The 21286-nt window shown below is 44.2% G+C and overlaps 1 protein-coding gene across 1 annotated transcript in view; it reads right to left on the bottom strand.

Annotated features, from left to right (window-relative positions):
- Positions 1-665: 665 nt before the first annotated feature.
- Map3k5 (mitogen-activated protein kinase kinase kinase 5) overlaps positions 666-21286 on the bottom strand; it is a 206277-nt gene continuing 185656 nt past the window's right edge. Inside the window, exons 24-30 of the mRNA XM_041653466.1 lie at positions 19725-19910; positions 16555-16660; positions 12440-12689; positions 7483-7595; positions 6542-6654; positions 2636-2712; positions 666-2006 (exon numbers count right to left, since the gene is read on the bottom strand). Coding sequence (XP_041509400.1) covers positions 1946-2006; positions 2636-2712; positions 6542-6654; positions 7483-7595; positions 12440-12689; positions 16555-16660; positions 19725-19910 — 906 coding nt within the window. The 3' untranslated portion in view covers positions 666-1945. The remainder of the gene's footprint in view (positions 2007-2635; positions 2713-6541; positions 6655-7482; positions 7596-12439; positions 12690-16554; positions 16661-19724; positions 19911-21286) is intronic.

Genomic DNA, 21286 nt, shown 5'->3' with positions numbered 1-21286 from the left:
AAGGTCATTTGTCAATCTGTTGTTTCATTGGTTAATCAATAAAGAAAACTGCTTGGTCTTATAGGTCAGAAAATTAGGTAGGTGGAGTAGACAGAACAGAATGCTGGGAAGAAGGGAAGTGAGCCAGATGCCATGCCTCTCTCCTCTCTGGTCAGATGTTATGGAGCAAGCCGCCAGGTCAGACATGCTGAATCTTTCCCAGTAAGACACCACCTCGTGGTGCTACACAGATTACTAAATATGGGTTAAGCAAGATATGAGAGTTAGCCAAGAAGAGGATAGATATAATGGGCCAGGCAGTGTTTATATGAATACAGTTTGTGTGTTGTTATTTCGGGTGTAAAACTAACCATGCGGGAGCCGGGCAGGATGAAAAACACGCAGCCCACATCTCTTTCTACACACTGGGGGTGGGGAAGACCTAAGGAAAGACCATATAATTGAAGAGTTAGTTGAAAATGGGTAGCTTGATCCTATGTACATATAGAATAAAAAGAAGCATTTAAAACATTGGAATTAATGAGACAAATTGTGTTTTAACCTACTTTCTTCAAAATTTCCACAAAGGAGTCAAGAAACTAATGACCTGTCCAAAGTTAGAGTGTTTTAGAGATGATCAGCCCTGTTGCTGTCAAATGAGAAAATATTCAGGAGAATATTCCATATATCCAGATGCAGCATGATACACTGTACGTTTATTTTCACATAGAAATAAAGACAATTTCTGTTACTGAAGACTTTTGTATGGGTTAAGTCATGCTACTCGACCGCCTCTTTGTAGTTTCTATCCTACATCCTAAGCACATCCCTGCAAATGTAGGAAAGTCATTTTATTTATCCATCTGAGAGCTTCAGCTCTCATCTTGTTAACGTGGGAAGGCTCATACAAATATAAGATCTGGCTCAAAAAAAAAAAAACCCAAATACAAGAACCACATTAAGGAGACAGAAAAGAAAATGATGTCCAGTTGAATCCTTCTTGCAAACCTCTTAAGACATGGAATGGCTTCCGTCTTTTTCAAGGTAACGTGGGAAAAATACACTGAGTCTTTAAAATTTTTGACCACTCTCTTGCGCCCCTCTGTTGTCCCCAAGGAACAATCTGGATCCCAGTTGTCCTTTCATTGCTTCAACAGAGACAGATTCTACTTAATGTCATAATTGAAAAAAAAAAAAACAACCAAACTTTAACCCAGTCATCTAGTTCATCAGCACAAAATAACCATGTTCTGGACATCGTCCAAGTAGCATGTGGGCAATCTTTTTACTTTTCGAGTAAATAAGACACAACGAATGGGTAGCTCTAGAACAAGCTAACATCACCATGATCCAGATGTGCAACTGGTGCAGTTCAGTAGTACATGACCACCTCCGACAAACACACTCGGGCCAGACACTTAAGTTACAAAATACAGTCAATATGACAACTGGTACAGAGAGTAGAAACCATCACTCTTAGGTTCTGTGCACTTACAAAGAAAGAACGAGAGAACTTTGTACAACGATCCAAATTACGCACTTCTGCTCAGGTGCTCAGGGCACATCACACACACACACAGAATCCTTAAAAGGTTGCGGTCACATTTTGGTTTTGATCCAGTGGTACACTGTCACACGAAATGTCCTGTCTGTTCCGTGCTAAACACCGGACTGAAAATGCAATAGCTGCTGACTCAAAAACTATCTCCACGAAAGGGCGCGGACTAAAACAGTCCTCATCGTTAGGGTGCTAATCAGGACGACGGTGAAAGCCTTTACGGAGAGTCCTTAGGAATCTTGTAGAAACACAAGTTAGGAAATTTCACTGTGTTTTGTCTATCGTTTTCTTTTTTTTTTGACACGAGTAAACAAATACTGGATTTAAAGTGCAGCTTCTTTCTCTTCTCCAACTTCCCCTCCCCTAAGGAGAGCGGTTCTGTGTAGACGTTCAGAATCCCTGCTGAAGTCAGGCGCGTTTGTCCCGAAAGTCAACGATGGCCTTCCACAGCATGCACAGCATCCCTCCCCTGTGTAAAAGACAGAAGAACAAGCTGAAGAGCACCGTCCCCTGGAACCGCCCTTGGAACAGAACAGGGGCCATGAAGTGCACAGGCATATCGGGCCTGATGTATTCTGTACACATGGTATTTTCTCACGACCCTTCACGCTTTTCCTGTCCATTTCTGAAAGTACCAAGTACAAGACACCATTTGATGTTTTCAGCACTCTTGAACTGTGTCTTTATAGAGAGGACTGTCAGTTACAGATCTGCTTGGGCTGTGACAAGGAATCGTACCAGACGATACAAAGTAGTCTAGCCCATGAGTCAACAACAGATCTACTGTTTATAGGACTGTGAGCATTTCTGCACAGCAGCCTCGGAGAACCTGCATGACTTTGGTCTGTGATATTATTTAGGAACTCGCTTCCAGTTGATTGCCACACACTTAAACAGAAATACTCGTTATCAGAGTTCCCCCCAATAGGCTGGCCCAACTAACTCAGTTGACTCAGGGTTGAAAAGTAGACACAGCCCTTCCTGAGCCTGCAGAGCCGGTGAGGGACCCTGCAGGGCAGGAACCCAGGCTTCCTGTTCTCAACCCAGGGTTCTTTCCCTCTTGACAACCAAAAGTAAGGGGGTGGGGGGAAGCGGTACCTTAGTCTGAGGCACTTTAAGTCGTCCCGTGTCACGTAGTAGAGAACATCCATGAGTGTGTAATCCTCAGCCAGAAACTGCAGAGAGCAGAGTATGCGTACAGTAAGATGCTTTGTGTAGCTTCAAAACACGAAGGCTGCCCACAAGACAAACACTGCTAAGAATTAAGAATGAATCTAAGTCGGGCAAGGGGTGGCACATGCCTTTAATCCCAGCACTCGGGAGGCAGAGACAGGCAGATCTCTTGTGCGTTCAAGTCCAGCCTAGTCCACAGAGCTAGTTCCTAGACAGCTAGGGCTGTTACACAGAGAAACCCTGTCTCGAAAAACCAAAAAAGAAAAAAAAAATGACTCTAACAGGAAAGCCACAAAAAAAAAAACCAAAACCAAAACCAAAACAAAAAAAACCAACCTTCTGGAATTATTAAAGAAAAAAGCCTTCTGGTGACCAAATTAGAAAGAAACGCATTCGTATGATTCACATTGCTTGAGGATTAGAAGAGACGCAGGTTTAATCTCACTTGTCATTATGGAGATCACTGGCAGCTAGTGTTTGTACTGAACAGCTCTAGTGCTCAGCGGTTCTGTTTGTTCCCAGGTAGATCAATATTCCTGGGACATTATTGCCTATACTGAGCCTTTGAAGTTTTCATAGCCAATAGCAGGGACTTGCCTGCAACCCACTGCAATCCTGGATGAGACCGGAGCTTTTAATTTTATAGCAAATAGAAGGGACAATGATTTAGTGGGTCATTACTGACTCCCCCTGAGTGTGACTCGAGCCCAAGAGGATAACAGTTTTGGAGAACTTGGTTGGGTGTATTGTTTTCTCTTAGTAAGGGAGTTACTTTAATTTCGTTAGAAGCCAATTGTTAAATGTAGATTTCGAAGGAGACCGTAAATTTTATTGTGAAAAGAAAATCTTATTTTAGTTATTTTAAATTGTAAAGCTGACGACAATATAGGATTATTAAGAGGTCCTTTATAGCAAATCAAAAATACTATGTCTTTTAAAAGTAGTTTTTATTGCTGTGTGTATGTATATGTATTTGTATGTGGGTATGTGCACAGAGTGTATGTGTATGTATTTGTATGTGGGTGTGTGCACAGAGTGTATGTGTATGTATTTGTATGTGGGTGTGTGCACAGAGTGTATGTGTATGTATTTGTATGTGGGTGTGTGCACAGAGTATGTATATGTATTTGTATGTGGGTGTGTGCACAGAGTATGTATATGTATTTGTATGTGGGTGTGTGCACAGAGTGTATGTGTATGTATTTGTATGTGGGTGTGTGCACAGAGTGTATGTGTATGTATTTGTATGTGGGTGTGTGCACAGAGTGTATGTGTATGTATTTGTATGTGGGTGTGTGCACAGTGTGTATGTGTATGTATTTGTATGTGGGTGTGTGCACAGAGTGTATGTGTATGTATTTGTATGTGGGTGTGTGCACAGAGTGTATGTGTATGTATTTGTATGTGGGTGTGTGCACAGAGTGTATGTGTATGTATTTGTATGTGGGTGTGTGCACAGTGTGTATGTGTATGTATTTGTATGTGGGTGTGTGCACAGAGTGTATGTGTATGTATTTGTATGTGGGTGTGTGCACAGAGTGTATGTGTATGTATTTGTATGTGGGTGTGTGCACAGTGTGTATGTGTATGTATTTGTATGTGGGTGTGTGCACAGAGTGTATGTGTATGTATTTGTATGTGGGTGTGTGCACAGTGTGTATGTATATGTATTTGTATGTGGGTGTGTGCACAGTGTGTATGTGTATGTATTTGTATGTGGGTGTGTGCACAGTGTGTATGTATATGTATTTGTATGTGGGTGTGTGCACAGAGTGTATGTATATGTATTTGTATGTGGGTGTGTGCACAGAGTGTATGTATATGTATTTGTATGTGGGTGTGTGCACAGAGTGTATGTATATGTATTTGTATGTGGGTGTGTGCACAGAGTGTATGTGTATGTATTTGTATGTGGGTGTGTGCACAGTGTATATGTATTTGTATGTGGGTGTGTGCACAGAGTGTATGTGTATGTATTTGTATGTGGGTGTGTGCACAGTGTGTATGTATATGTATTTGTATGTGGGTGTGTGCACAGAGTGTATGTGTATGTATTTGTATGTGGGTGTGTGCACAGAGTGTATGTGTATGTATTTGTATGTGGGTGTGTGCACAGTGTGTATGTGTATGTATTTGTATGTGGGTGTGTGCACAGAGTGTATGTGTATGTATTTGTATGTGGGTGTGTGCACAGAGTGTATGTGTATGTATTTGTATGTGGGTGTGTGCACAGTGTGTATGTGTATGTATTTGTATGTGGGTGTGTGCACAGAGTGTATGTGTATGTATTTGTATGTGGGTGTGTGCACAGTGTGTATGTATATGTATTTGTATGTGGGTGTGTGCACAGTGTGTATGTGTATGTATTTGTATGTGGGTGTGTGCACAGTGTGTATGTGTATGTATTTGTATGTGGGTGTGTGCACAGAGTGTATGTATATGTATTTGTATGTGGGTGTGTGCACAGAGTGTATGTATATGTATTTGTATGTGGGTGTGTGCACAGAGTGTATGTATATGTATTTGTATGTGGGTGTGTGCACAGAGTGTATGTGTATGTATTTGTATGTGGGTGTGTGCAGTGTGTATGTATATGTATTTGTATGTGGGTGTGTGCACAGAGTGTATGTGTATGTATTTGTATGTGGGTGTGTGCACAGTGTGTATGTATATGTATTTGTATGTGGGTGTGTGCACAGAGTGTATGTGTATGTATTTGTATGTCGGTGTGTGCACAGAGTGTATGTGTATGTATTTGTATGTCGGTGTGTGCACAGAGTGCAGATATGGCTGAACTGCAGAAGACGGCATTGGAGACCCTGGAGCTAGAATCATATCTGGTGAGTCAGCAGATGTGGGTGCTGGGAACCAAAGCCAGGTGCTCTATAAGCAGTACACACTCTTGACTGCAGCGGCATCTCCTCAGTTTCAAATAGTATATCTTAATACATACGTATGTATGTGAGTATGCATGCGTTATACATATAATCTCAAGTCAAATGCTTGTCATGCTAACTCTGAGGCTACGATGGTGAGAGAGGAATTAGGTTGTAATAGACATATGGTTTATACAGGAAGTATTTCTGACATAAATCCACAGTAGCTGCACGTACTTTTTTCATGGAACAAATGAACAGCCGCTGCCTAGTGGAAACTAATAATGTTATAAAAGAATTAAAAATTTAACAAAAGTGGCAGCAGCAGAAGGACATTTTCTCTGTAGTTCTAGCTCCACGCGCTCCTTCCTCTTCCTTATTTTCAGCCCACAAACAGTAGACTCCTTAGAGGTCATGGACAACATGGTGCACTTGTCTGCCTTACCTCTTGTCTTTATTCACTGCATACTGCACTCCAGAACGAACTCCCTTTCCTTGTCTGCCCTGTCCCCGTCTACACAGCTGGTCTAGTTTATAGTTTCATATTCTTTTGGACTCATTCGTTGTCCTTTGGGAGAACCCCTCTCTCTCTCTCTCTCTCTCTCTCTCTCTCTCTCTCTCTCTCTCTCTCTCACACACACACACACACACACACACACACACAGAGAGAGAGAGAGAGAGAGAGAGAGAGAGAGAGAGAGATAAACACATACACACAGATATACACACAGATAAGCACACACACACACACACCTAAAAATTGTGTGTCAGAATTTGCTGGTGTAAGACTTTTTTTAAAAAAAAAATCAGCGGAATTCACCTCTTTCTCCTAATGTTTAGGTCTTAGGAAGGCAGAACTATGTCTGACTTGCTTAGCAGTGTGTCCCCTGTGTCTGAGGTACCTGGGACATAGTAAACACATCATTATGTAGAAACGTGGAACATCACAGCTTACCCGACTTATAGTGTCTTCGTCAGCTCCATTGGCTCTCAGCCAGCCAGTAAGTTCAGAATCTTCGGTGGTTGTGCCAGGAGAGTTCGTGCGGCGCGTGGGAAACCCAGGGATATCTAGAACCAAAATTGGGGGGAATCTTTAGCTTCATGGAAGTAATCTGGAACACTCAGCATTCATGGGAATGTCCTGCTAATTTGCAGGCTGTCAGAGAAGAACTAATAGAAGCGATTGAAGATAGACTGTATAAATGACAACAGAAGTAAAGGGAAAGTCAGAAGTAACATTGTAATGATACACCCTCTTCATACTTGTATCTGAAGTTCCGAGTTTCTGAGAATTAACTTTGTGCACCCAAACTGTGCTTTGGATTTTTCATACAACTAACAGGAACAGTTAGCAGAATACTATACAATTATAAGCTCTTTGCCCCATGATTTGTACTAATTCAGATCCAGATACCCGAACAAATAACTCTAGATACAACTTACAAGTTCTCAGAAAACATGTTTCAACCTATGGCTCTTTTTTTTTTTTTTTCTGTAAGCTTATCCTACTTAAGTCCCTCCAAATCAGAGGGGGGAAAAGCTAGAATATGCTGAATGCAAATGCTAAATAACAAAAGGAGCGTTATTTTATTCTGGCACTCTGTGAAATCTTTAAGAAGAAAGGCGGAAACAGTGGAGATCCTCGTTTACCTCAATAAAACATTATCCTCCAAAGAGTAACTATGAGCCTGCATTTTTACTGTGCTCATAGAAGATGATCAGTTCCTACAGTTAAGAAGGGGATCTTTACAAAAGAATTCTGTCCCGCTGGTCAGTCACGGAGCTATTACCGAGCTGTGACATATACCTGCCTGCTGGCTTCCCAGCCTTCTGTGGCACCCTGATTGAACAGTCATGCCTAAGATAGGATTTAATTCGGGACTTTCTGCTGCTTACCTATGGGCTGGGACTTAAGCTTCAGGTGTTTGATTTCTTGGTCTTTTTCCTCAATAGCTTGATGGAGGAGCGCTTGTAACTCTTTCTCTTTCCGCACTAACTCTTCGAGTAACCTGCAGGAGAGACGCACACCGGTTGATGGGATAACGAAGCAGGAGGTAACAGCTATTCTGTCTGCGTGGGCTTCTTTCTCAGGCTACAGCGAGCCCAGAGATTTTATAGACATAAAAGGCTCGATGCCAGTGGCTCTGGGCTGAGGTCAGAGAGGGCATGTGTAATGAGCTCTCAGTAGACGGGCATGTAGCAGGTCTGTGGAGACTTGTAATCATCTTTCTTCTTCTTCCTTTTCGTTTCTTTTTCTTTCCTGAGACAGGGTTTCTCTGTGTAGCCCTGGCTGTCCTGGGGAACTCACTCTGCAGATCAGGTTGGCCTTGAATTCAGAGCTCTGCCTGCCTCTGCCTCTGCTGGGATTAAAGGCGTGCGTCACCACTGCAATCATTCTTCTTAAACTATGACGATTTGAGGACTTAGGCGAGACTGCCTATTATAATACCTGGCCCAGACAAGGCCTCAAGAAAGGCTAATGGTTGTTGTGGCAATCCTGTCAGTGCTGCTGTTTTCTCTCTCACTTCTGGGGGTGGGTAAGGCTGGGAGAACTTAAATAGCCAGCCGTGCTCCTGGCAGATTCAGGTCCTGAGGTGGATCTGGTGCACTCCCAAGAGCATCAGAAAGAGAAATTCTGATGCTCATTTTGGACCATGGTAGGCTCCCTCCGCAACTGAAAACCAACCTGTGGCCTGCTGGCCGTACCCAGCGTGTTTCTGGGAGGAAACACTCCAGCCTATAGAAACTGATGTTCTGGTCCTCCAGAAAACTATCTCTGAGTAATTCTGATCGACAATCCAACAAGTTTAAAATATATTAATTATTGGGTCTGGAGAGATGGCTGAGTTGGGACTGGAGAGATGGCTGAGTCATCGGTCAACAGCATTTGTTCTTGCAGAGGACCCAGGTTCAATTCCCAACACCCACATGGCAGCTCGCAACTATCCAAAGCTCCAGTTCCAGGGAATCGAATACCCTCCTCTGACCTCAGAGGGCACTAGGCACATGTGTGGTGCATAGACATACACGTGAGCAAAACACTCATACGCATTAAATAAATCTAGAAAAAATGAAACACAATTATTAACAAGACTTTTAAGACAAATTACTGCCTAGCTGGCAGCGCTCAGCAAGCGATCTCTGTTTCACTCTCTAACCATGGACAGATTTACTCCAGGACCACACACGGCCAAACGTCTGTGCGTTTCCGTTGACATGCCATGTTGTGTAGGCAGCACGCTGAAACAGAGATAAGCCTGGCTCCGTGGCCTGGCTCAGCCGCACGCTTCCTGTGTTCACCTTAGACACATTTCCCAATGCTTCTGGGCTCCAGTTTTCTCACTTGTTAAAAGGAAATGGGAAACTTCTAGAAAGGATTACTGCAAGAATTCCACGAGACAACACAGATAAAGTGCTAAGCCCAAGATTTACTCCACGGAGGACCTAAAGATGAAGCCCTTGTGAAGGAGAGGGGTCACAGGAGAATTGGGAGCAGAGGTGGGGCAAAAGCAGGGTACAGTTGGAGAGAGAGGTGGGACGAAGAAGACACATAGGCAAAGAAACTGTGGAGAAAATATTGTGCACAGTTAGGTGGGTTAAACAGCAGAGACTGAAAACAAAGGGCTAAACAAAGACTTTCTGTCGACACCAGCGCCCATGACAGTGACAGGATGGGATGCGAGCTCTGGATGAACTTTTAAATGGGCGATTTTTATCTAAATGTATCTTTGTCTGCCTTGCTGATTTATAGACCTGTAGAAAGGTGACAGCATATTGCTATTGTCTTCTCAAAGGACATGGACATTTTCTGGAACTCAGTTAGGATATGCAGCTCCTTTTCATCTCTAGTAGCAAGAACTTCATGTTGTAAGCACACCTCACCAGGCTACCACAGCTCTTCCTGGTCGGGCTTTAAGACCACTCACCTGAAGTGTGGATTTAGCCCGTGTGTTTAGCGTCACCACATACTAGTTAGCAGGGAAATAATGGGTAAGGCTGACAGGTGTCTTCCTTTCTGTTTCAGGAAAGTATGGCAAGGAGCTGCCATGAGGCCAGTTTGCTAACTCAGGGGTCCACAGCAGTGAGGCAGGCTGATGGGTAATTCTAGAACCTCAGAGCAGGGAAATCAGATAACCAGCCAGTGACTTCTGAGTTCATTTTAAGAGTTGTGGCAAGAAAAGAGTTTTCAGAACATTTTATTAAGGGTTTACCTAAGTATAAGTGACATATACTAAAGCTACCTGCTTTCTTTCTGCCATTTAGAATTACTGATGAACCAAAAGTCAGGAGCCAGGTATAGCTTATATAGCTTCACCAGCAATTCTAATAAGTGTGTTGAGGCTGGAGAGATGGCTCTGCAGTTAAGAACACTGGCTGCTCTTCCAGAGGACCTGGGTTCGATTCCCAGGACCCAAGTGGCAGCTCACAACTGTCTGTAATTACAGTTTCAGAGGATCTAATACCCTCACACAGACATACATGCAGGTAAAACACCAGGTGCATATAAACTAAATAAAAAATAAGACTTTGTGTATGTATTTGTATGTGTCCGCGTTCTCTCTCTCTCTCTCTCTCTCTCTCTCTCTCTTTCTCTCTCTGAATTCGATGCCATGTGTCTTTTTCAATTACTCTCCATCTTGTTTTCTGCATCAGGGTCTTTCACTGAACTCAGAACTCACAGATTCAATAGGCTGGCTGGGCACCAAGCCCCAAGGATCTTCCGGGCCACAACTCCCCAGTGCTAGCATTACAGACATGTGCTGCCGTATCCAGCTTTTATGTGGGTGCTGGGGACTGAACTCGGGTCCTTATGTTTTCATAGCAGATCATCTCTTCAGGCCCTAAGCTTACCCTTTCCTAAATACATCCTCTTTCCTGTGTGTGTAGTTGGGGTCAGTGGGGCTTGAAACCAGGGCCTTGTGTATGTCGGGCTAATATCCTGTCACTGAGCTACACCCCCATAACAACAGTCAACTGAAGGTCAGTGTAGGTGGAGCCTAGAATCTCTGCCCTTGGGAAACAGGGGCAGGAAGATGACGGGCATCTTCAGCTACAAACTGAGTTCAAGGCCAGTGTGGGCTACATGAGACCTTGTATAAAAGGATTGAAAAAAATATGAAATAATAATAAATATTCAACTAAAAGCATAAGAGGACTAAGACAGACATTAACAGCCGTTTTTTTTTTTTTCTGCTTTTACTAAACCATCCACCCTTCTTCAAATTATTTGTGAAGGAAACATTGTGCCTCACATCGCTTTTCTGATGAAATACTATGGAAGGAAAGAGGTCAGTGGTCCTTAGATTTCACAGAATCAGCTGTCAGCATATAGAGAAAACACACAAATGTGTAGATCATTACAAAAGGTAGCTATGTAGTAATGTAAATCACAAACACACATGTCCTTCTCGATAGAGGTGGCCAGGTTTTCAGAAGCAAAGCTTCAGGTGGAAGCAAAAGGACCTCAGGGAAGACACATGAAGATGTGACGAAAACAGCAGGGAGACCATGACTTCTGGGAACTGTAGATGTCATAAACATGGTAGACAGAAGACAGGGTCAGATGGTGAGCACCAGGCAAAGCAAACAGGAACAGGAGAGAAGGGAGAGCTATATACACTTCTGGGACGTGTTTAAAGAGGCAGGTCCTGTCCCAGCATAGCCATGGTGGGCAGATAGGTTTTGGAGGCAGACAAGCAGACAGAACGGCTCTCTGGTAAACAGAATAGCTGTCCTGCAGATTCGTTCTGACCAGAAACCATGGATGGGCAGGGCTGGAGAAGCATAGTAATCGGGGAACCTCTCCTCCCCCAGAGACCAGAACAGGGGTTCCAGAACCAGCTCCGGTCAGGATTGACTGGCAGGGCAAAGGGAGGTGACCAAGTGAGCAGCCACCACAATGGATGGGAGAAAGGAGGAACAAGGCAGAGCTGGAAACAGATGACAAAGCTAGCATATGAACATCAGAGCCGATGCCACCAAATTCTAAAACGTTTCCCCATGAAAACCCTCAAAGGTAAGTAGGGATGCATAAAAAAAGTAGGCTTCATATTGAAGCCTAACTTTTAAAAGCTTACAATAAGAAGTGAGTTACCTTTCCTTACCCTGGTGAACAACTAGCCCATCAAGCGAAGGTTTCTAAATATTTGAACACCTTTTATTGAGTCACTAAAAGTTCTCATTATAGACCCAGAGCCATAAAGTGAGCTTCCCACATGTCAGCAGGGGCTGGCACAGGAAGCTATAAATCATAAGGACTTGGACTTTGAACCGCGCCAACATTTGCAAGAAACAGGCAGTACTTACTGCTAATTTGATAATTGGATGGCGTGGGTTCTATGCTACCAAACACTCAGCAAATCCTCAGTGACAAACCCCACACAGATCACAACACACCGTGTACAGATAGTCACCGATGTGGCCAGGTACCTTCAAGCTTCGGGATGCATGGCTGAGTTTTATCCTATGAGCACAAGATCTTTTCCTAAAAGAACTGGACATGATGGGCACTCTCTGTTCTCTCTCCCCTGTCTACTGGAAGGAACAGGCTGTCCCGAGGCTGTTTCCAAAGGGTTCACGAGATCACAACTCAGTTTTTCTGTAAATCCCAGTGCACGCGAGGCAGAGCAGCAAGCAGACGAGTGCTCGCCCTTGCTGGAGGCAGATAGTATGATTTTATGAGAGCTAACATCAACACCTCTTGCTTTATAAAAGAAAAGCAGTTATCTTTCTAGGATGGGGTGATGACGGAGTCATCATGTGTGTTCTGTGGGCCGGACTTCTGAAGTAGACTCAAATTATTCACTTTTATAGAAATAAGAAAAAAGGCAACCAACCCATGTCCCCCCATTACCTATTAGTTTCTATTTTCATCCTTCCAAGCTGCACATTCAGAGACCGGTGAGCGCTCTGGGAATCATGGGATACAGTGGAGCTGAGCGTGCTGACCCCCGAGGTGGCCACAGCATCCTCAATGACGGCCTGGGCCTGAGGTCTCCGGACAGCTGGATTCAAAGGGGGTTCCTCGTGTTCATCTTCGACATCCAAGTCTTCCGGATCGGCTGTGTCGCTTTCGGATGCGAGGCTAAAATGTGGCCTCAGCTCTACGTGGCAAAATACAGTATGAACAAATAAGATCGACTGAGTCATGCATTAAGATGCATCGGTTCCCATGCAGTCTACCCAAGCTGCCCTTTCAAGGGAAGGTGGGTTTCTGTGCACTGGTTCAGAGCTCTTCCAGGGGGAACTGGAGCAGCCCTAAAGATCATTCCTAATGCCAGAAATAATATGCGCCTGTCTTATCAGTTTTCTTCAGCTTTCCAAAGCCATCCTGGTGTCTATGCTCAACAGTTCTCTGTCTGGGCACCACTGCACTTGAGAAGTAACAAGAAATACTCAGTGTTCCCAATGATCGGCCTGAGAAAAGAACTCCCAAGGGGTTCCAACTGCATTCTGTCCTGGGCGATCATTTGGGGACAGGGAGTCTATGCACTTTTAAAACTTTTATTCTGAAACCATTTTACAGTAACGGGGTCATTACATGATACACAGAGTGTTGCTTGTACCAGTGGGGAGCTCGCCCTCACTGTAACATCTCATGTGACTTCAGACCTGCTGTCTGAACCAGGAAATTAACAGACACTATGAAGCCCCTCACTCTCTTTTTCTCCTGCTGTACCTTCCTTCCTTCCCTTCACTTTAAAAAAAAAAACAACAGGATCTCAGTGTCTTTACCGCGTCCACTATCCTGCCTCGGCCTCCCGTGTGCTGGGATGACTGGCTTGCACAGCCGCACACCCTGACACTGCCACCAGCTTTCCTGGTGAGCCTGTCCCTTTCCTGACAGTGTTCCTTCACTGCAGTGCCCACTTTCCTGGTCTCCTCCAATCTGTGACTGGTATTTCTGTGCTAACTCTCATGACCTTCAACTTTTTTCTTTCTCTCTTTGTCTTAGTTTCGCTCAGGCAGAGTCTCTGGTAGCCCAGGTTGGCCCTGAACTCACGATCCTCTTGTCTTAGCCTCCTAAGAACTTCCCACTTTTGAGGACAGCTATTGAGATATTTATAGAATGTCCTTTATTTTAGGTACACTTATAAGCTGCCATGATCAAGTTGAGACTGCATCTTTGAAAAAAAAAAAAATCACAGCCCCGATGCTTTGCCCTTCTTGTGGCCCTCATAGCAAGAGGTGCATGGTCCATGGGTCTTGTTACTACTATGTTTTTATTGATTGGGGAAGTCTGCGGGCTCCGCCACCACAATTACTGTTTTCCCTCTGTATCTAGTAAATACCTTGCAATGAGAGATTAGGAAATAGCCCACTATCCTGCATCTCATCACTGTTTTCCTACTAATTTTAGCAGTCATTCATGGTCCTTGCCTGCAATAATTATGTCTGTTAGTGCTGGCATAGCGGTGGCCTTCCTACTTCCTTCACGCCCTCCGACTCTGCCATGTATTTATTTACCTAGTCAGTTATTATCTCATCCTGGACCACAGGTTTTTGTCCTGTTAGGTTTGCTAGAGTTTAGATCTTAAGCATCCTCCAGAGGTCCAGGTAGTAAGGGCTGTCCTTAGTATGGCATCGCTGGGAGGTGGAGGAACCTTTAGAAGCTGTGGTCATTGCGGGGTTTATGTCACTGTGGGTCGTGGAACCCAATCTCTTGCTTGGCATCTCTTGCGCTTTCCAGCCATGAGATCAAAAGGCTTAGTTCTGCCCAATGCCTGCGCTACAGTGTGTCACCACAAGCCCAAACAAATTGGCCCAAAGAAACTTTTTCTCTTATAAACTTTAGGGATTTGTTATAATGACAGAAAAACTACCAATACAGAAACCCAATACTATTTTTATTTCATTTCACTTTGTTGTTTAATCATCCCAGCATAGACTAGTGGGAATTTCTTTTTTTTTTTTTTTTTTGACTAGTGGGAATTTCTTTAAGGTGGACCTAGTGCTCTTCCAGTAACCCCTGACCTTGCAGAGTCTTCCTTACTTCCTGTCACCACCGGGTATCTCAAGGTCATTTTATATTTCTCCTCCCACTTCAGCAGGACCTCAAATTCCATCGGTTAGTGCGGCGGCTCTCAATCTGTGGGTCAAGACCCCTCTGCCAAACTGCTGTCTCCAAAAGTATTTGCATTATGATTCATAACAGTAGCAAAACTACAGTTAGGAAGTGGCAATGAAAACAATCTTCTGGTTGGGGGTGTCACCAGCACAGGAGGAGCTATGTTAAAGGGTCGCAGCGTTAGGAAGGTTGAGGAGCAGTGTGATAACGGATGGTTTTCAGAAACCACAACTTAGGGCCTGCCTCTCAGCAGACAGACTTTGGAAGCAGAGGCAGTGAGGATGTTCCCCCCACACTTGCGAACCAAGTATCTTTGGAACTGAGAAGGATTCACATGACTTTAAAATTGGTGACCTAAAATATTTCGTATTGATCCTTTGAAGTTTCTCCCTCCTACCTTTAGAACACAAGTATAAAACATTCGACTTAAAAAGTTTTTATTACTGAATAAACTGTGCAGTTACTTCAGAGGTTTGCCTCAGAGAAGGAAGACACTCCTCGCTGACTTTATAAACATTTATGCCTTATGTGTTTCACTGCCAAGACAGCGGGGGTATGTTCAGGCCAATGATTTCTATAACTAGCGCATAGAGGATCTTCTCAGAGCCAGAGAAATATTCTCTATAATAACCTAATAGTGGGCAGACATCACTGTAGTCAACCAAACCCACTAATGACACAGATCTAGAAGTCTTCCTATATAAAGAGCCCAGGGGACTATGATACGATGTGCTAGTACAAGCTCATCAGTCCTAACAAATGAGCCTCTCAGGTCGAGAATGCTGATCCTGGGAGAGGCGATGTGTGTGTCAGAGCATATGGGAACTGCACCTTTCTCTCAATTTTTGCAATTTATCTAAAACATTTTATTCTTAATTTTCTTTTTAAAAAAATCCAATTCCTGGGACACAACTGTAGAAGACTGTTGCCGATCTGGTCTGATATGGGCTTGAGAGCTGTGATTTTTGCTGAATGCATTGAAAGACTTGAGAATCACCGCTTCAGGAGACGACAAACATGTCTGTGTGCTCAGGTGTCTATCCACTGAAATTCATAACTATCCCGGGCATCTTAGAGTCTTTAGTTTTTCTTCAGGGCCAAGAACGCTGCTCAAAGCAAATCTCCCAGCCTCACACTGGATGTTTTGCTCAGTATATCACCGTGGATACCGGATGTGCTAGAGACGTGTTATTTGGTGACTATGCTAGTTTGGATGAGAATGCCCCCTGCCACCCCAAAGCTCATGTATTTGAGTACCTAGTCTCTAACTGGTGACATTATTTGGGAAGGCTTAGGAGGTGTGGTAACCTTGCTGGAGGAGGTGTGCCACTGGGAGCAGGCTTTGAGAGTTCAAAGTCTTGAGCCACTCCTAGTTTGACGTATTGGCTGGCTTCATGCTTGTGGTTCAGGAAGTGAGCTCTGGGCTTGTTGCTTCCATCGGACATGCCTCCCCCACGATGTGATGGCCCCTTGCATCCGGAGCCTAAAGCTCAGCAGCTCAGCTAAACCCTTTTTCTGTCAATCACCTTGGCCATGGTGTCTTTACCACAGCAAAAGAAAGTAAGACGGTGACTTGGAGATCATTCTTTTAAAAGGCAACCAGTGCTCTTAAATACACTAAAGAAATGGGGCTGGAGAGATGGCTCAGTGGTTAAAAGCACTGATTACTCTTCCAGAGGACCTGGGTTCGATTCCCAGCACCCATGTGGCATTTCGCAACTGTCTATAACTCCAAGATCTGACACCCTCACACAGACATATATATGCAAAACGACAATGCACATAAAATAAAAATTCTATTAAAAGAACACTAAAGAAACAACAGAAACGAAATGACAGGGGAAGAGCCACCTAACATATGCAAGTACTAATTATTTACATAGCCATTAGCAGTTTCTGACCTGGAACCAGAGTGGTAATAGCTGTTTGCACAGCCTTCCGGATGATGCTGTCCAAGGCGAACATCCAGTGTGGCTTGATGTTATGATTCCGGAGAACTTTATTGACCTGAAAAAAAGTGACCTTTAGCCTACTTTAATTTTTAAAATTATTTATTATTATTATTCTCTCCCTCTGCCCTGCGTGTGTGTGTGTGTGTGTGTGTGTGTGTGTGTGTGTGCGCGCGCGCGCGTGCTGTGGCATGCATGTGAAATCAGAGGGCACCCTGTGGGAGCCAGTTCTCTCCTCCTACCGTGTAGGTTCCCAGTATTGAATTCAGCTCATCAGGCAAAGGGGTAAGCATCTTCACCCATCTCACCAGCCCTCGTCTACATTAATATTCTAATAGCAAAGACCCCAGCTGATCTAAGCACTTGGGTGAACGTCTGTCGACCGAAACAACTAAGAGCCGTCGTCACCTTGAATTATAAATAATTTCTCCATGTCACCAGGAAACAAACATTGCCACTTCAAACTAAAATCGAAAGTTAGGTGTGCTGGTACCCACCTGCAACCCCAATGCTTAGGGGGCTGAGGGGGAGGCAGGCTCATGAGTTTGAGGCCAACCTGGGCTACTGGACCTTGATGGTCACATTTCATTCAGGCCAGTACGGTATTTAAGTGGGAAGGCCTCTGGTGAAATGAGCATGCTGAATGTTCGGTACTCAGGCTGGGGTGGAAGGCATGAAAGTAGGGAGAATTCGAGGGTTTTCAATAAAGATAAACTCTACCCTGCAATACTATGACTGCCCCTTAACACAGTCAAATGCTTAAGCGCATTCACGACTTGGGGAAATCAAGGGATGAGGGCAGACATTAGCATTTGTGTATTACCTATGCCTTACCACAACCTTGGTCTTCTTCCCGTCTCACCCCCACTGTTGCTGATGCCTCTCTATACAGGGGAATAATCTGCTCGAATATCCTAGAAATCCCAGTCACACAAAATAATCTTTGTTGTAAGGATAACGTTTTACAATGATTGCAAAGTTTCACCCATATCAACAGACACTAACATAGACACACACCTGACCTTTCTGTCCTTTTTGAAAACTATCGTGAAATACACACGATATAAATTTTCCAATATTAATCACGTTTATTTAGTCCGATGAGTTTTAGCAATATAAAATTCATGATTTTGACCCTCCGAGGCACTAGACACCCACACTCTATTGTACTGATGTCCTCACTGTCTATCTTTAGAGCCCTTCATCTTACACGACTGGAACTCGGTACTCACTTTGATTAAGTTTTCACTCTTATCCAACAGTCTCTGCACACCTGACCTGCTTCTGTCTCCGCGGTCTCACTGCTTTAGGTACCTTACTGACATCCAAGTATTCGGCCTTTTGTAACCGGATTGTTTAGCTTAGAGGTCATTCTTTTTGTTTGTTTGTTTGTTTGTTTTCAGACAGGATTGCTCTGTGTGTAGACCTAGTTGTCCTGAAACTCTCTCTGTAGGCCAGGCCAGCCTTGAACTCACGGAGATTGCCCTGCCTCTGCCATTGGAGTGTTGGGATTACAGGCGTGCACCACCACCGCCCGGCAGCATGACATTCTTTAAGATTCATCCATGTTACAACCTGTATCAGAATTCCTTTTTTTTTTCCCAGACTACACAATCCCTTTGTTAGTACAATACTGTGTGCATTGACTTTCTAAGGACAAACTTTTCTCGTAGCATTTCGATGGATTCTACTACATCTGCAGTAGTATTCACAGTGGCAACTGCAGGAACAGGGCTATGTTTAAAGATCCCAGTGGAAGCTGGGAAATGGTGGCTGAGCTGTGAACTTATGCCAAGAGCTGGAAGAACAGTCACTCAGTCTTTCCCTTGGTCCAGTCTCATCAAAATCCTTCCACTTAGGAGAGAGTCCGTTTGAGGACTTCTTTGTCGCAGTTGCTTCCCAAGGAAATGAGCTATTTCTTGGACCTCATTTGTTCCAGGAAATTCTTTTGGACTGACTTTGAAACGCTTCCATTTCTTAAGTGGATTGACCTGCTTATATAACTAACCGGTGTATCCTTTAGGAGACCGAACTATTTCTCTCAAGAGCTGATCTTTTATAGCTGTGCCCCGTCCCACCCAGCTCTTCACTATACAGCGTATTGCCCAATGCCTCATTCCACAGCACACTGCCCACGGAGAACACTGGACGGGCAGAGAGTAGACCAGGAGCGAGGGAGTTGCATGTCTGTGTCTGACCTGGGCCCACGGCCCAGGATCACAGCTAAATAGCTCTCACTCTGAATCCTGCAGCCAGTTTGCTTTCCAACCCCTTGCCCGGAAGCCAATGTGCGGACAAGCACAAATTAGCTATAGCATCTCACTCCACTGCAGATGGCAGGGTTTCCACAGAGGCAGTGTGAACATCTCAGCATTTAATGTTAGTGCTGGGCTTTGCTGGCTGCTCCCGTTCTCAGGTCTGCAGTCCAGTCAGGGCCCTTGCTCCTGCTCCTCACATAGCAGGGAGGCCAGGCAGTTTCCACTCAGAACACCAGCGGCTGTTGAAGGGCGAGAACTTAGTTTTGAATGAAGGGTCATTTGTTACTTCAGATACAAATGTCAAGAAACCATCTACATATCGGAGCGATAATACAGTAAGAGCTTCTATTTTGTGTTGCATAGCATCGGTGGCCTCTCTCATGAATTAATCCTGTGGGTTAATTTTCGCTCGTCATCTGTCCGTACTCTGAATTATATTCCTGGCTAGAACATAGTGAACACTTATCAAACAGTTCTATATGGAAACTGGAGAAAAACCATGGCTGGCAGAGGGATCCCCTATTGAGCAGAGAGCATTCCCGGGCATAGTGCATTCTCCTCAATGGCCACTAGATGGCATTTCTTGTACGGCATTATGTGCACCGTGCTTCTAAGGCCTCCAAAATAAACAGCAAGCCAGCCAGCCACCACAGGATGCTTAGGAGAAACCAGCCATGGGAGTGTTTGTAAATCTTGCTGTTCTCCATGTAGGTTAAGCTGTTGGGTCTCTTATCTTTGGAGGAACCCAATAATTGTCTCACATCTGTCATCCAAAGAGAATGGAACTGACTGAAGGAGTGAAGGGAACAGAATTGCAATTGTATCCTGTGCTCACGAGAGCCAAGGGCACACTGCCGCACTTACCGCATCCTGGAAGCCGAAGAGGACCACCTGCACCTGGTTGATGCCGTGGCTGTCGAAGTCCAGCTCCAGTTTCAGCTTTGACAGTGTAGTGGCTATGATTTTTCGGTCAGTGGACCTCACAAACTCTCTGAGGCTCGCGATGAGGGTCGTGATGTGTTCCCATTTGAGTTTAGGCTCTTCAGCACCCTGGAAATGAAACCCATAAGGCCTCAATTACTCTGGGCCGAACACGTCAGCCAGGAGCTTCCCATTCTCATCGTCTTCTCTCGGAAGAACTGAGCCCCGAAAAGGCCTCCTGCTAACGAAAAGGGGGCATGTTTTGATCCCCGTGGCTCCTGTCGGTAGCCATCACTGCTGCCAGAACTAACCAGCCTTTGGAGAAACAGCACTTAGCCTTCACAGTGCTCGGCAGCCAGGACACAGTCGGCTAGGCAATGCTTTGCCCAAACGGAGCTAAGCCGAGGCAGCACGACTCTTGTTCTCAGAAACGTTAATTGGAAACGAGAGCGAGAGAGAGGCCCTGAGCAGGAGAATCTTGGTCTCCAAGTCTGCCCACAGAAAGGTCATAAAAGAGGGTGTCCAGTGCACCCAAGGGAGCTGAGAATGACAATAGGCAGGGAAAGAGATGCATACCAAAAGGTCAGCAGCAGCCAAGGAGGAGAAAAGATGGAACCATTGGAGCTTGAATGGTCAAGGTTCCTCTCTGCCAGGCTCAGCCAGGTACTAAGGGGTTACTTCTCTCATGGCTGTGTGTGACTATCACAGCATGTCCTTCGTCCTTCCCCTTCCTTTAAAGTCAGCTCCTCGTCATAAAACAGTCCAGTCTCAGATACCCCATTGGAGCCATTCCTTAACAACCGCTGAGTGATCAGTTATAAAAAGGTAATTTTTATACATTTAAATAGATCTCTCCTTCAAAGACATTTTATTTATTTGTTTGTTTATTTATTCTTACTTTGAGCTCGGCACACTGCTTCTGTAAAGAAAGCCTAATCTGGGGCTGGAGAGATGGCTCAGAGGTTAAGGGCACTGGCTGCTCTTCCAGAGGTCCTGAGTTCAATTCCCAGCAACCACATGGTGGCTTGAAATCATCCATAATGAGATCTGGTGCCCTCTATTGGCAGTATGTTATTCTGCAAGGCAGAATACTGTATATGTAATAAACAAATCTTTAAAAAAGCCTAATTTAAAGATGTTATTGTTCCTCATTTAATTTCAAGAACAGAATCATTATTGAGCTCATTACTACTTCATATTGCATTTTCTTACTATATTATTAAAATTAAGTTTCCCCACTGGGCCAATAAAATTCCAATTATCAGAATACCATCAAAAAATTTTCGGAAGCACCATTGACTGACTTCTTTGTCTACACAAAATCTTGATTTGGGAGCTTGGTTCCATGTTTCAGTTCTCATGAGAAAAGTCTAAATTGAAAAGCCTAAAGGCTGTCATTAAAGAAGCATTTTAAAATTACACTGAGAACAATTATACACTTTGTTTTTTTCTCACCACAAACTAAATGACAGCCAGAGGGAAGATTCACAGGCAACTTCATAACA

Source organism: Microtus oregoni, unplaced genomic scaffold, assembly GCF_018167655.1.
Source record: "Microtus oregoni isolate MIOR12 unplaced genomic scaffold, Mior012 000006F_ref0000085, whole genome shotgun sequence".
In the NCBI taxonomy this organism is placed as follows: Eukaryota; Metazoa; Chordata; class Mammalia; order Rodentia; family Cricetidae; genus Microtus; species Microtus oregoni.
The sequence above is the reverse complement of the archived record's forward strand: the minus strand, read 5'-3'. Positions and strand labels throughout refer to the sequence as shown.